The 15,799-nt window shown below is 42.3% G+C and overlaps 1 protein-coding gene across 23 annotated transcripts in view; it reads left to right on the top strand.

Moving 5' to 3' along the window:
• kcnma1a (potassium large conductance calcium-activated channel, subfamily M, alpha member 1a) overlaps window positions 1-12,997 on the top strand; it is a 136,499-nt gene extending 123,502 nt beyond the window's left edge. For 12 of the 23 annotated variants that reach the window (XM_085799922.1, XM_085799918.1, XM_085799915.1 and 9 more), the window contains 6 exons: window positions 377-507; window positions 2,420-2,614; window positions 3,086-3,204; window positions 3,352-3,576; window positions 4,682-4,710; window positions 8,276-12,997. In XM_085799922.1, the coding sequence (XP_085656048.1) occupies window positions 377-507; window positions 2,420-2,614; window positions 3,086-3,204; window positions 3,352-3,576; window positions 4,682-4,710; window positions 8,276-8,427 (851 nt within the window). In that variant the 3' untranslated portion in view covers window positions 8,428-12,997. The remainder of the gene's footprint in view (window positions 1-376; window positions 508-2,419; window positions 2,615-3,085; window positions 3,205-3,351; window positions 3,577-4,681; window positions 4,711-8,275) is intronic. The other 11 variants (XM_085799925.1, XM_085799926.1, XM_085799923.1 and 8 more) reach the window with 2 other exon arrangements.
• Window positions 12,998-15,799: the final 2,802 nt, after the last annotated feature.

Genomic DNA, 15,799 nt, shown 5'->3' with positions numbered 1-15,799 from the left:
GAAACACCCCTTTACAGATAGCATGCTTAGTCTATGTTTAATGTGAAGAGAGATTACTCAGTTAGCAGTGATACAGGGTCAATAAAAATCATGTTAATTGTTTGGATAAGAAATAAAGTTTTTGCAGTGAAGAAGCAAAATATAATGTGCATCTACTGCTACATTATATTGTAAGATCAAACCTTGCATCAATACCTATATACCTGAGAAGTGTTGTTAGATTACCAGATCTTTTCTCAAGCAAAACTAAAAAATAAATTAACAAAAAAAACCCACTGTAAACTCTCAGGTGTGTTGGTGTCAGTGTGTGTCTTGACTCCTTCCTCTTCACGGTGCCTGTCTCTAAGTCAGATGTGTTTTCACCCCCTCCTCTCAGTGAACGACTCAAACGTTCAGTTCCTGGACCAAGATGATGATGATGACCCAGACACAGAGCTGTACCTCACTCAGCCGTTCGCCTGCGGCACCGCCTTCGCTGTCAGTGTGCTCGACTCCCTGATGAGTGCGGTGAGTTTTCAGGCGCACTCTTCACTCCCTGCGTTCGGGGGTTGTTTTTTTCAAAACCACTCGCTCAGAATAACACGTTTTACTTCCTCTTTGTATAATTGTCGTTTTCTCATAATTACTCCAGGGCCCATTTCAGTTTAGATGCTACAGGAGAGTAACACTCTGAGTTTAAGAAAGAGAAAGTGGAGAGAAGTTTCAAAATAAATACATGGAGATGCTACACCCATTGGGTAACAATTGCATATTGTTGCACTGGTAGAAACTGCAGGATGAAGAAGAGGAGCAAGTGCGAAGTGAGTCAGACTGGAAAGATGGACCATAGAAAACTTTTACTTCACTGGTGGTCATGACTGTGCTATTTGATAAATAATTCTGTTATTTCACCTGTCTCCATGTACTGAGGTTTATAGTTTTTTTGTTTTTTTTCTCCAAACATAGTTTCCATGAAAGAGAAGACGATCTCTGGACTATTAAGACCTTAGAGCAAGTGTAGATGAAAAACCTACTCCCTCAGTAGAGAAAAATGGGTTAAATTTATCGACTGGTTTCAGTAGCAGTGTTTTAGCATTTTAAGTAGGCAGAAGTTGGTAAATGAAATGTTACAGTACATTGATCACACATGCCTGCCAGCTCGGCTGACATCAAAAGGGAAATTGTTGGCGTCACTCCTCACCTTAAGTGTTATGAATTCAACTTTCAAGAGCCTTATTAGATCTTTTAACGAAGTAAGTGTTGAAGGTTAGCGTAATGGCGATGACACAAGGTTGGCTGGAACAGGCCAAAGAAACACTCTTTCATCTTTTGACAATGTCATCACAGCACAGGGAACGAGATAAAGGAGTAGGGAGGGGGGAAAAATCCTCCTCTACACCTCATCCTCATTCACTCCCCTCCTCCTCCTCCTCCTCCTCCTCCTACTCTCATGACCAACTGTGTTTTTCCCTTTGGGGCTGTGATGGCTTAATTCCAGCAGCCCTCTCAGTGAGTGAGGGGTTAGAGGGGCGTGCAGAGCCGAGCTGAGCAGGGAGTAGAGCAGGCGTCAGCTGTAGTCTGGCACTGGTCAGAGGTGAACCCAGCTAATGGACAGTGCTCATCCATCATGAGGCTCTGCAGGCCTGTCAGGGGCCCGGGGAGAGGAGCTGCCACTCTGGCCCGATTGCCGAGTGACATGGGCTGTCTTCACACGCTGCAAAAGCAGGTCCTGATCGGCTTGAAGGACAAGAGAACCTGACACCCGCAGAGCGCAGTCAAATCGTTGTTTCAGAAGGGAAGGCAGACATCATACAGAGTGTTCACAGAGGAAGGAGCAGTGCTGTGTTCAAGTACTGCTGTTTTTTATAGAACAGGAAGGGCCCAAATGTGCTGTGGTTATCAACATTTACCCGCTCAAATCTTCTGAATTTATACAATTCTAACAGTGAGACATTTGTCTGTTCACCAGTTTCTACTACCACCAGTTTTTCTACCTCCGCTCCAAAATAATGGAGGTGAATGGGATTTCATTTTTGGTGCTTAAAGCTTTAGAAAATTAATCCTAATTCATTGTCCTTGTGATGTAGGATAATGCACAAATAAGGCTATCAACATTTTTCATAGGGATCTTCTTTTTTTATATAAAGTTGTTGCAGGGGAAACTATAAATGATGACATCTGTGAATAATTCACTCTCATTTATCAATATTGTCCACACCACAAAGAATTTTCCATTCGCCTCCCAAAGACGGACCACATCAGATGAATGGTGCACAAATATATAGTTTCCCATTGCCTGTCTCCTCATCTCCTAGTCAGTGTTATATGAAGAGACAGGTCAAGGATCGACGTAATAGGGGCTTTGCCGTCTTTCCGCATCCGCCACCTCCCAGAGTCTAATGGCATCTGCTTACAGATATCTCCTCTTTCTCCTCCCCAGACGTACTTCAATGATAACATCCTCACACTGATTCGAACGCTAGTCACAGGGGGAGCCACACCAGAGCTGGAGGCTCTGCTGGCTGAGGAGAACGCTCTCAGAGGAGGTTACAGCACGCCGCAGACACTGGCCAACAGAGACAGGTGTCGCGTCGCTCAGCTAGCCCTCTACGACGGGCCATTTGCCGACTTGGGGGTAAGTGGATGTTTAAGCAGAGATGACACGTTTTGGCACTAGCCAGCAGCACACATCTGGCCACCTCCGCTCCTCACGGTCCTTAATTCGATGTGAAGAACAGTGATCACGCAAAGCAGGCCTTAGTGGGTGGAGAGGGAAGAGAACAATGCGTACCACCAAGGAAATTCCAAGTTTAATTGGTTCCAACCTTGTTTTTACAGTTTTTTGTCATTGTTATACAGAACTTCCAATACTGAAGTAATTTTGTTTTTTTCTTGGATGAATTGTGGCACAATTTGAAAACCCTGCTGACTGTTACAGTCTGCACGGCCAACAAATGCTATTCACTTGCAAGGAAAACACCCTCAGCAAAGCAGAACATTGAATTTACACTAGAACTTTACAGAGAATTACGCTCTCTGCCACTGCGCCAGATCATCAGGCTGACCTAACACACACTCACGGTGTCTTTGTTCTGTTGTTCACCAGGATGGCGGCTGCTATGGGGATTTATTCTGTAAAGCGCTGAAGACGTACAACATGCTGTGTTTTGGAATCTACAGATTAAGAGACGCTCATCTCAATGCACCAAGCCCGTGTACAAAACGGTACAATTACTGCCTTCGCTCTGCAGGATATCAACATTTTGATGCAATAATATATATAGATTTGTGTGTTAAAGTGTGTGTATAGTGTTGAATATATACATTTTTTAAAGGGTTTAATCATCTCTGTATCACTTATTTCCTGGGCAGATATGTGATCACAAACCCACCGTACGAGTTTGAGCTGGTTCCCACAGACCTGATCTTCTGCCTCATGCAGTTCGACCACAATGCAGGCCAGTCCCGGACAAGCTTGTCCCACTCTTCCCACTCCTCCCATTCCTCCAGCAAAAAGAGCTCCTCCGTCCACTCCATCCCGCCCTCCAACCGGCAGAACCGCAGCAGTAAGACCCGGGAGGCCCGCGACAAACAGAAGTACGTGCGCTCACGTGTCCTCTATAGAGTTTTGATGTGCATGTTTAGTGTGTTATACCTGATTTGTAATTTATAGGTGTGTGTGTGTGTTTGTGTGCAGACTTTGGTGACACAATCACTGATAAATACTGTGTACTGTGTGTTTGTGGTGTGTTTGTGTGACTTGTGCTCTGCATCCATGCCCAGTGTTTGTGTGTTTCCTTCATAATCACCTGCATGTGGTCCTCACTCACATCACAGCAATCATTACATGACATTAACAAATTTATTCAGCCCGCTCTGTAGCACGCTGGGCTCATTTATTACACTCAGGATACTAAGACTTTTTTTTCTTACAAATTAAATTGACAGTATTGTAAACAGTGAAATTACTGTACTATTAGGTAAAGGCCTCATCCACAGCCAAATGAAATGACACAATACACCACAACACACTCAGTATGTTGTTTGGTCTACCTGTTGTATCTGTCCTAATATTAGTCGTTTTGTGTCTAACTCTTAATATTTGTGTAGTAAATAGCTGGTTGTTTGTTGCATATTTGTGCACATTTAGTGCACATGATCAGTACGTCTGGATCATGGATACTGTGATTGACATACTGTAGTTGATTTTGACTATAAAGTACATTTGCCTCCTCATAAGCTCATCCCCCATTAGCAATGTTGATATTTTGTTATTCATGGTGCATCGGTACTGCTTTTATTGCATGTCCATGTTGATAGCCCTCTTTAGCAGGCTCTTATTTCCTGTTCTGTTTATTATATAATTATTTCAAATTTGGTGAAATACATTTGACCAATATGTTTTATACTAACAAAATATCTATATACATATTTACAGTTTGAATTTAAGTTTCATCTGGGAGAATAAAGTGGCTGAATTTTGAAATCGTGACATATTCTAAAAGCATGCAGATTTGTTACGAGAATTATCAAACGCTAGATGATAAGCCCTCAATACATCTTAAAATTAAGATGTATGATATAGTCTAAATACTGTAGTAAAAATATGTCAAACTTAGTTGAATTGGTAGCCACTTGTCAGTTGTGTATTGACTGTAAATACTACTCACTTACAGTAGATTACTTACCTTTCTTTTTGAAGTGCAACAAGGATGAATAGAATGGGCCAAGGTATGCAAGTTAACGATTCTGCATGACTTAGCAACCTTTACCTGGGGTTCTGATCATAACTATGTCCTCTGTGGACATTGTTATGGCGAGGGGAGTTTGTTTTTTTTCTTCTGTTCTTCAGATATTAAGTAAACCATGCCTCAGTTTAAGTTTTGCTTTCATCTGGAAAGCAAAATGTCTGCTGCTGCTCCTGCCTCCTCCCTGCCATGATCAGGACCATCTTCACACTGCATGAGGTTGAGACGAAATCCCCCCTCCCTTCTTTCTTTGTGCCTTTACCTCAGTTATTCTGATGATATGACTTTTCTTTTCCTCCAGAAGAATCCTTTTTTCCCACATTGTTTCTTTCTGTCATTTATCATGCCTTTTTTATGATTTATTTCAACTTGAGATGGTTTGCATTGTGTGAGAGGTCTGTGTGTTTGCGCATCTTCCCTCCTACTGAATGCATCAGATGACTGTAGCAGACTTTGAGATGTCAGATTTATGCAGTACAGTAGTTTAATATTTGATTAGTATCAGAATAAAACACAACATGTTTCCCACCTGTGCGAACCCAGATCGTAGCTCACATGTAGGTCAGGCTGATTCAAATCCCCCTGATGCAGCCAAATTGCTTACTTCTTCACAGAACTTTAAGAAAGTGTGTCCAGCCCTGTGCCATCGGTCACACCAAGAAAGTGGGAGGTGTGACCAATTTAAAGTCTAAATTGAAGGGGGATATGAGCCTGTAAGTTTCCTTCTTGTAACCCTGTGCACCTGATATGGTGGTTTGAGGCGACATCACTAAGTTCACCGTATCAGCAGCAGACTCTGGAGAGAGATGGCAGACATCTTGCTTCACCTCAGGCACAATTCTACACATCAAATGCCTGTGCTGTAACACACGGCCCCGCAGCCTTAAGCTTGCTGACACACACATAAGCCCACTCACAAATGAATCTCCACACATGCAAGAAGCCTGCATGTACGTGAACACACATTCACCCGTATGCACACACACTCACACACACTCTCGCTCACACACACACACACACACACGGTTTGCTCCACATAGGAAAGTTAAAATTTGATATTACAACTTCACCCAAAAGGAAGTGACATCTTGAATGGCATTGCAGATGCCTGTGAAGTGCTGGGAGAGAGTTTACAAACTTCTGACAGCTGGCATACACCCTTCCCTCTCCTCAGAAACAGTGCTCTCATAGCATACTTAAACATGAAGAGAACCTCTCCAAAATGACATATCCAAATCTTTCAAATCTCCTCTCTCACATAATGACTGTCAGCATGAGAGTAAGACTTACTATGAAATATGTCAGGTCACCCAAATTACAAAACATATATTTTCTGACTTAACTGAAGTTGTAAACAGCCATGCAGATTTTTTGTGGGAAAGTTTCAGGAGGACACCCATCACTGCAGCATTTGCAAAGTGCCCAGAAGGAAACCCAAAACACCTACAGGACTCTCAGACTGTGAGATACAAGATCCTCTGGTCTGATGAAGCCTCATGTTGCATCATGTCTGAAAGAAACCAGACAAGATGCTCAGACTGGTTGTTATTGTGGGAGTTTCCCACATCTCCTAACAGTATTTCTGGCACTCAGCCAGGTGACCATTAGGTTCATGCTTGCTCCTGATTGCTCAGTTTGGCCAAATAGCCACCAATTGATAGCTTTCATGTGACGTCACGGCCCGTATGGAACGCCCCCCTGGCGGTCAAAACAATCCACTTCCCCGCTGTCCGCGGCTTAGGACAAGGCAGAAAAACACACACTGCTCCCTGCTGCTTCAAAAATACCGGTGTTATGGCCCAACTGGTGTCTGATTTAACTGGTTACCGTACCGAACAACAGCTGTGCTGCACTTCCGTCCGCAGATTTGTCACAAATTCACAAATAAAGCCACAGTTCACATGTTACTGCAGCGTTGTTACTATGCTTCTGTGAGTGAACCTGGCTTATTCCTCCAATCTACGGACAGTCAGCGCCACACGACTCTCACTCTGCACAACACTGCACAGTATGACAAAGCCTGTCATGTTAAAGTTACGAACTAAGGAAAACACTCTGAAAATACGCTAAACAACATCGTCCTCGCCGCGCCGCGGTCGGTCCCGACCCCCGTTACCGTGTCGCTGCCGCCGCGGGCGGTGCTGTTGCCGTGTCCGGTGGCGGGCGGTCCCGCCGGGTTACCATCGCCGCCGCCGCCGCCGCCGGTCCCGCTGCTATCGGACCGCCGTCATCGTTGCCGTCGGTAGCGGTGCGTAGCAAAGCTCCGGGGGGAAGGAGAGGGGAAGCTGGTCACCGTGCAGCCCAACACAGAGCTGGTTTGTGGGTGAGAGGAGCAGGGAGCCTGGGCTCAGTGGGCTGGAGCTCAGACTGTGGAGCTCAGCGGAGCTGCGGTACCAGGACGGTGTTCCCACACAGGGAAGTTACAGGTACATTTCTACCACTTCAACGAGTTCAGAAACATTATTTTAAGATAAAAAAAACTACAAAATGGGGCTTTTAATCAGAAACCAGTTGAACCATAACACCGGAAATATTGGTTACAAGCGGTGGAGGATGATGGATTTTCCACCAGGTAAATGTAAACATCGCCCAACTCGAGCTTCGGCAGGGAACTGGTCATTTTAAACAGCTGGTATACAGCAGCTGGTGTTGAATATGGGTCACAAGTGCCCAAAACTTCAAAGTTGTTTTTATATCTTTCTTTTTCGGCTGCTGGCAGATAATTTAAGTCATTACTCGGTTGTTTGTCCATAGAAAGTCCATTGCGGGGCCACTTTGGAATGTTGCTTTTGACCGCCAGGTCCCTGGGAAGTGACGTCAGTGAAAGCTATCAATAGAAAGAGCCCTGGTTGTTCCACACTCCTTCCATTTAAGAATGCTGCAGGCCACTGGGCTCTCAAGTGGTGCAGAAATGTTGTTGTAGCCCTACCAATATCTGTGGCAATATGATCCTGTCTCTGAGCTCTGCAGGAATCTCCCTCCACCTGATGGCTTGGCTGTTACTCTGATATGCTCTGTCAGCTGTGAGACCTTATATACAGACAGGTGGTGGGTCTAATTAAGGTGTAGAAATGTCTCGAGGGGGCACATGAAGCTTTGAATTCTTACTATATGTCAATGTGATAATTTAGCTTTTCTTTTTTAATACATTTCTACACTGACAGTTTTCAAATGCACTGTGTAGTTCAGCTCAAAATCTGTAAATTGATCCAAAACAAGCAGAGGAAATTATGAAACCATGTTTTTGTTTTTTGTAATTTGGGTGAACCGACTTTGCAACACTTTAGTTTTGTGCTTTAATATTAAAATCAAGTTATTTCTCCATGTACACTATAGACAGGGCCACTATGACCATGTAAAAATTGGCTCACTGCACCAGAACAAACTCATATCCGGCCTCACGGTTTGATGCTAATCACAATGAATGCCATGCAAATTTACCACTTAAACTGAGGCAGTTTGGTTGTGAATAATCCACTGTTACATACTTTTACAAACTAACTCTGCACCTTTTTTTTCTTCTTCCTCTCTCACCTTGTCCTCTTCAGAAAAGAAATGGTTTACAGATGAACCAGAAAATGCCTACCCACGGAACATTCAGATCAAGCCCATGAGCACTCACATGGCCAACCAAGTCAACCAATACAAATCCACTAGTAGTCTGATTCCACCAATCAGAGAAGTTGAAGATGAATGCTGAACACCAGGTTTTCTCGCCGACTCACCAGACATCTGTATGCTCTTTTAAAAGAGACGGGAAGAGATCACCAGTGGAGGAGGGATGATGATGAGGATGAGGATGAGGATGATGAGGATAATGATGATGATGATGACGACAGGGATGTTGAAGACTGACACATTTATCTTCACTCATTCTTCTAATCAAGGGTTTGACAGGAACCCAAACTGGAAGGGACCTCCTATGTGTATACCTTTAATGTTACTTCCATGCTCTTGGACATCGTTTTATTTATTAATGTATCCATAGAGATGTACATAATGACAATCAAATAAGGATTGTACAGCCCCTCCCCCCCTAGCACTTTTTGGAATTATTTTAAGAGTTGACAAAAAAAAAAAGTACTTCCTGTAATTCTTTGCAATAGTTCACCTCTTCGTGTGACCAGACTCCATGGCTAAGGTGACTGGTTGTTGGAGGATGAGGGTTGCAGCGATAAACTGATCGTATCATCTCCCAAAGATCCGCCCAGATGTTGAACCAGCTGGGTTCATCAAACTTCATATCTCCTGTCTGCTTCTGTTCTATTTGCACTAAAACTGAAAAAGTTTCTTTTGACAGAACAACTGGAACCATCAGACCCCCCCACCCACCCCGACCCCCAATAAAACGTCTCAGAGGAGATAAATGGAGGAAGGAAGGAAGGGAGGGAGGGAGGGCTGCTTGGCTTCGGAGGTATACTAATCTTCTTCTTAGGTTGTTACACATCATGCCATTGCTTATGGTTTGCTACTTCAACGTTGACTCGTCATGCTGAGTGAGAGCATTCCAGTCCTGCAGAACAAAAATCATCTCGCAAAACAGTAGTCTAAAAAAACTCAAGAGAACGGTGCAGCGTTGGCAACTGCTGGCTGAAAGAGAACCCTGTACCTACATGTCGTTCGCTGATACGTCGGATCATCAAGCCTGTGACTCTGTTTCAGCTCCTATCGCATGATATGTGCCTGAGCCCCCTCTATGACAGAAACAGTGCAGTTGATCCACCTGAATACATGAGGAGGACGAAAAACAGCCTGCACTGTCCTTCATGCGTTCAGGAGCATTTATGTACATGCTGTGTGTATGTGTGTGTGTGTGTGTGTGTGTATAATTATGTATGTGTGTGTGTGCATCACAGCCACTCATCCTTCTGGTGTTGCACTGATCAATGCCGTCAACACCCCCTCCCTCCTCCTCCTCCATCAGCTTGTATGTGATGGTGCACCTTTGACGGAAAAGCACGAGGGATCTTAGCTCAAAAAGTGAAAGCCATGGTAGAAAAGAAACAGTAGAATAATCTAGAGGGTTTGGATCTAACAGAAACATTAAGTAAATCAAAATCCCAAACTATGATTGAGCCGAGCAGCAGCAGCCGTGGGCCCACCGCTAACGCTTTGCCGCCATATCTGCGGCAGAATTGGGATCACAAAGAAGAGTGGTGTATTTTCTGAATGTTTTGTCTGTTAACAAAAAGTTTCACGTCTGAGGAAAGAAATGCCACATATTGCATAAAAGTGGGCATCAATGGGTCCTCCTTTGATCGGAGCAACTGCCTGGCACAGGGTTGGCACAGAGGCAGTAAAGAGCTTGGATGTTCTCTGTTGCCAATCCAGATGTCATACGCCTCAAAAACTCTCAGGAGTTCAAGCTGCTGTGCTCGGTCCTCTAAGCAGAGGAAATGCTCAAAACATAGTTGGGTCAAAATACAATGATGCCACAGACTGCAAATAGGACACTACCGAGGAACTAGTGTTCTGTATGTCAGCCTGCGTGCAGCGAGTGTGTTTTGCTCATGATTAGGCACGAATAGATCCAAATCCAGCTGTGGTAGAGATGGCCAATTGAGGTGGTAGCCTTGTACTTCTGATACATGAACTTCATACAAGTATGTGTTTGGATTTATACATTTAAACATAATTATTTTGTATCCATGAACATAATCAATTTGTACTTATTTTTCTAGAAAAGAATCAAGTGAAAAGTTCTCTACTGTAGGAGATTAAAAGACTTCATCTTTGATTACAACTACATATCAAAGGATTTTCTGTTTGACTATATTATCACCATTTATTTCACATCATACTAAAACAAAAGATGATTTTACCCCCCTGCCCCCTCTTTAACAAACTGTTATCACGCTGGAGCGCATAAAGCTTAGACTAGCTTGCAGTGTGAAATCACCATCTTCAGCCTTGGCAGCTCAGTTCTGTTGAGTGCTTGTAGAAATAAATTACAGCTCATCTGAAGCCTCTTTTAGTTGCACAGATGAGCCGCATCTACTAAATAATGTGTCTACTACTAAGCATCCCTTGCTGTGAGCACGCAGACAGAACAATAGGTGTACAGGAATTATGTGTTGGGGCGGGAACTGTATTTAGATGGAGAGCAGATCAGAGTGGTAATAATAATGACAAGATCATAGAGTCGCTCTCTCTGTGTGCAAGCCAGAACTGAATGACCTTCATTAGATGTGTTTGACCTAAATTAGGTCCCTAGTGTGGAAGGAGAGCGCATACACTACAGCACAGTGTGCTGTTGTTTTCCACAACATATGACTTCAAATATGACAGGGAGTCGCTGTCTGATAATTGCAGTGATTCTCCTCTATAGACTGTAAAGGGAAAGTAATTATAAAAAAAAACAAAAAAACAATTTTGGAATATGGAAAAAGAACTAATATTGTGCTTAATATGTTTGTGTAGATTCAACCCATTATATAGACCACGTTTCTTTCTCAAACAAAATGATCTGAGCTTCAATGTCCGTCTATTGGGTGTGGTGCAACTATACTGAAGCCTCATACACATTGTCCTGAAGTGAACTTTTGAACTGTGATTACATCGTTGTCACACTTTGTAGCAAATAGATTTCTTTTGAGAAAATATGTGAGTAAAATGTATGTATAATTGGGTTGTTAACGGCATACTTGCTAGCCTGAATAATTAAGGAACTATTAATATTTGATAATGGCAATGACTCATTATACATAGAATCGACAAACTGATTGTTATGTTGAGAAAAAAAAGACAAATGTGTATTTTGCAAATGAAAGATCCTGAATTCTCTGAGAATGCAGGTTTGGTTGAAGTACTGTATGTGACACAAAGAAAAGTCAGGCGGAATTTGATCTGGTTTGTCAGCCATCACATAGATGGAAGGTAGCACCAATTCAGCAAAGCTTATCAAAAGAGAGAACATCCTTAATTTTCCTGTTTTTATTACTTTGTGTTATTGCAGGGTTTACATTCCATTTTGTCAGCTTGTCATTATCTGTCAGAATCTGTCACAACTGCTTCTTATTTGTTTACAGAGTATTTTTTTTCGAGGAACTTAAACATAGCATTGTCCAGATATGAAAAACAGTACATGCTGCAAACTGGCATTAACATAAACTCAAAGTAATGCACCATTTGTTTTCATTACACTTGATTACTGTGCTTTTTCTACCTGAACCCTCATTGTGCGACTCATTTTGGCTGGCATTATCCACAACACTGGACTGAGATTTCTCTCCTTTCTACACCTTTGTCATATGTCTCTATTAGATGTTTCAGGTCTTTGCAGTGTATACCTCTAAAGTTCTTAGAGTGTTTTTTGAAGTGCCATGAAAAGAGTTTAGTTGAGCAAGCATCCTTCAGTCATTCAGGGACACAGGCTCGCCTTGAGGCAGCCAAGTCCATTTGTTTTCCACTGTGAGAACAGTGTCTGTACTGACATGGAGAACATCCAAGCCATCAATGCCTCCATGCCAGTATAGTGCCAGGCAGTGCAGAAGGTCAAGAGGAGGGCCCATATTAAGTCCCACTATTGCGAAAAGTGGCATTAAGGTGGCCGAAGGGGCAACTGGGGCAGTTAGATACCAGCCCTGGTCATTAAACCACACACGTCTCTGTCGTGTACTTGGTTACAGGTTATCAGACTATGTCGTGTTGTGTAGTTAGATATGGATGACTGAAAGATGCACATAGAGGCCCATGCCTGTAACATCAGATGTGTTGTTGTCATCCACTGAACAAATCAAAGACTATGATGCGTCATACGTTACTGTTACAGTATGTTGCATTATTTTTGTTAATCTATTTTTTGCTGTAAAGGATGGATATAATAACTTATTTGCTGGGAATTGTACTAGATATAATAGAATATATAATACTTATGGGGATGGGAGGTGGGTCTCAAGTCTTAATAATACATTAAAATTGCATTCAGCAATTTTTTTTTAAAGAAAAGTTGCAATTTTTGTTAATCTTTTTGGCTGCCTATCAGTTCAGGAAGAATTCAGGACATTGCTCTTACGTATCACAGATAGGATTTGTTGGCACATTGTCATTGCAGCAAACAGGAGTTTGACATAGCAGTCTAATTAGTTTGGATGTGTTCTTGATATGATGGAAAAATCGATTATTTGATGGTGCTGAGTTGATCTACCTGACTCTGTCAAATATAATCTGCTGATAAATATACTGTCTTGTACAAAAAGTTTGTACATAGATTGTACATGGTTTCTTTTTGTATTTTCTCAAATTAAAATGGATGTATTTGTGTTCTAAAACTGGAAATTCTCTTCTCTTTCCTTATTTATTGCATTTTCCTCTAACATAGCCCTTTTCAGTCTCAGAAATTACCTGCTGGTTGAAGGTATTCGTAAGAATAAGGATATTTATTCAAGTAGTGTACTTGTAAATTCAAAGTACTAGTATTTTACCCTACTGTTTAGTTCATTTAATGTATTTTACAACTATACCTTCTAGTTGCTTTTTAATGAAGATTTTATCTGAAAAACATGAAACTTGGTTTGTATTTATCATTTGTAGACATAAAACTACATCAACATCACTTGAACAGTTAACACTACCCTAACATATGGCAGTATTTCTTAAGTATGTTGCTGAAATGTCATCATAAAACATAACATTATTAAATTATTCACAATTCTATAGAATTTTATTAGGGCCTTTATATAATAATATATAGATATATTTGACCTTTTTACCCTTAAAAAAATTGTTATTGCTATATGGGTAACATTAGCACTACTACAGTACAGCTGTTTACTTGCGAGTGTCAGAAATCTGCATCAAACAAATGTCTTTACTCACCAACTTGTCTCCAGTAGTTTAACAACCGTTGTTTTGCTTCTGTTTCTCTCCTTTATTTTCCTCTACTAAAGTTAGCAGGCTATCCAGCTTGCACCAGCCTGGTCAGACAGGCCATAAACAACCATACAACTGTTATCACATTTGATTCAAATGTTGCAGGGATATACGTAACACCACATTCTTCCAGCTTAGGAATTCTTACCCACTTAAAGCAGACAAAGCAAAAATACAGAGAGCTTGAAAAAATGGCAGAAATCAGGAGCTTGTGAATTACCCTGTACATATGTGAGGTGATTATAGGTGACAATTTACCCTGCATTTAAAAAATGTAAATATCAGTGTATCCCTATGTCATGCCACCACTTCAGTGTATATACAACAAACAGGTACTGTAAGATTGCAATAGACTCCGTGCCTGACCTTGACTATCACCAGGGGAAGCCTAGGATGAATGTATATTGTATTTTACCAATCCCCACCTTGCAGAGAGGTCTGTGACCCCGTGGTCCAAGTCACACCGCCAATCCACTTATCCATTGAGCCTGGCATTAGTCTTGATTTACGTTTACTGACATGCTATTAGCTGCTCCATCACTTTCACCTGTCAGACTGTCAATCAAAGGGGATCCACAGTGATGGGTGGGAATAGCATTCGAATCACATCCTGTCCACTGCGGCTCGTATATCTTCACGGAGACGATGACAGCAGATGAGCAAAGGACATCATACCAGGTATCTCGCTGTGCTGTCATGTCACCGCTGTGAATGTTTGCGCATCACATCAGGATGTGTAGCATCTTAATGTGGATTGGGTTTATAGATACAGTTATTCCAGGGCCAAATGATAAACTGAGAGACTAATCCTCCTACCCCTGTTGGAGCTTTATAATATGTCTAAGTAAAGCCGGGCATTGATAAGCATGTCATTTAACAGTGCCCAAGTTGAAGCTATTTTAACCTTTATGTAGCTAGTCCAGTAATTCTCTAACTGAAATAATCTGCTTCTAGATGCACTGCATTAAATACTGTGGCGTCTGTGTCAAGGATACTGAGATATCTCCTGAGAATCCTTCAAATATCATGAGCAGCACCAATTCTGAGGTGTTATGATGAGGTAGGACGACTTCTCAGACGACTCACTCCCCTCTTATAGCAAAAAAAAATAAATCAGTGGACATCTTATGAGACTCTGGGTCTTCCTCCTCCTCCTCCTCCTCCTCCCACCCCCTCCTTCTCCACCGCGATCCTCAGCTGAAGTGTGCAATTTCACACTCCAACGTCAAACAAGCTGGTCAGAAGGAGAATGTATGACCCACCCTGGCATTTGTCCTCATTTCTCTCTCAAATGTGCAAACACTATTACCCTTGGGTTATCTTAAGTGGTGTGGTGAAGATTCGCAGCCTCTCCTCTCTCCTCCTCGCCAGACACACCATCAAAACACAACAAGCGGCAGGGACCAAGCGGGGGTAAAAGACAGAGCGAGGCAGAGGGGGGAAAGCGATGGAAATGGAGCAGATGTTTGTGTGGCTGTTGATTTGTGGCCTGATAAGGGTGCTACAGAGGCAGCTGGAATTGATGGCTTGTTAGTGAGGACGGGCCCCTCTGTGAGATGTTTTCAAAATGATTGATTTACAATAAAGTGGCTCCGGGTGTGTGCATGCAGGCAGAACTGATGCAGATCGATCCCACTGAAATTGATTGATCAGCCATTTAGCCTGGCAGTGTGTTTACCAAACGAAACTGAGCAGGACTCTCCTTTAGGCATCTCTACCCCCATAAAGCAAAGGAGAAATGCCACCTCTGGGCCTGTCTCATTGCTCTGGCGGTGGCAGCAAAAACAAGCCATATCAGAATATGAGCCATAAAAATGTAATCATACAGTGAGAAATACTGGCATAAACGTTTACGATTGTGTACTTTATTCCGCTATCAACGTGTCCTTCTGTGACTTGGAGATACTATGCCTTTAAAAATAATGACTTACCTGCTCTATGCAAGCAGGGAAATACTGTTTGCCTTATCACAGTGTCACATTGAGCCTTTCAGGGGGGAGGCATAGAAATAACTAATAACGGTGGATTTCAGTAAACAAGCAGCTTGTTCTCAGCCACACTTACAGCTGACACCACAACAACCTTTACCTGTTTTAGTACAGCCGAGATGACTATCATACATAATGTAGAGTGGCCATCAAGTGTTAAAGTGCAGCATCTGTGGGCAGTGTCTTTAGCAATTTTTCCAAACAGCGCACACA

This window comes from Trachurus japonicus, chromosome 15, assembly GCF_045865225.1.
Source record: "Trachurus japonicus isolate A0001 chromosome 15, Traja_1.0".
In the NCBI taxonomy this organism is placed as follows: Eukaryota; Metazoa; Chordata; class Actinopteri; order Carangiformes; family Carangidae; genus Trachurus; species Trachurus japonicus.
The sequence above is the reverse complement of the archived record's forward strand: the minus strand, read 5'-3'. Positions and strand labels throughout refer to the sequence as shown.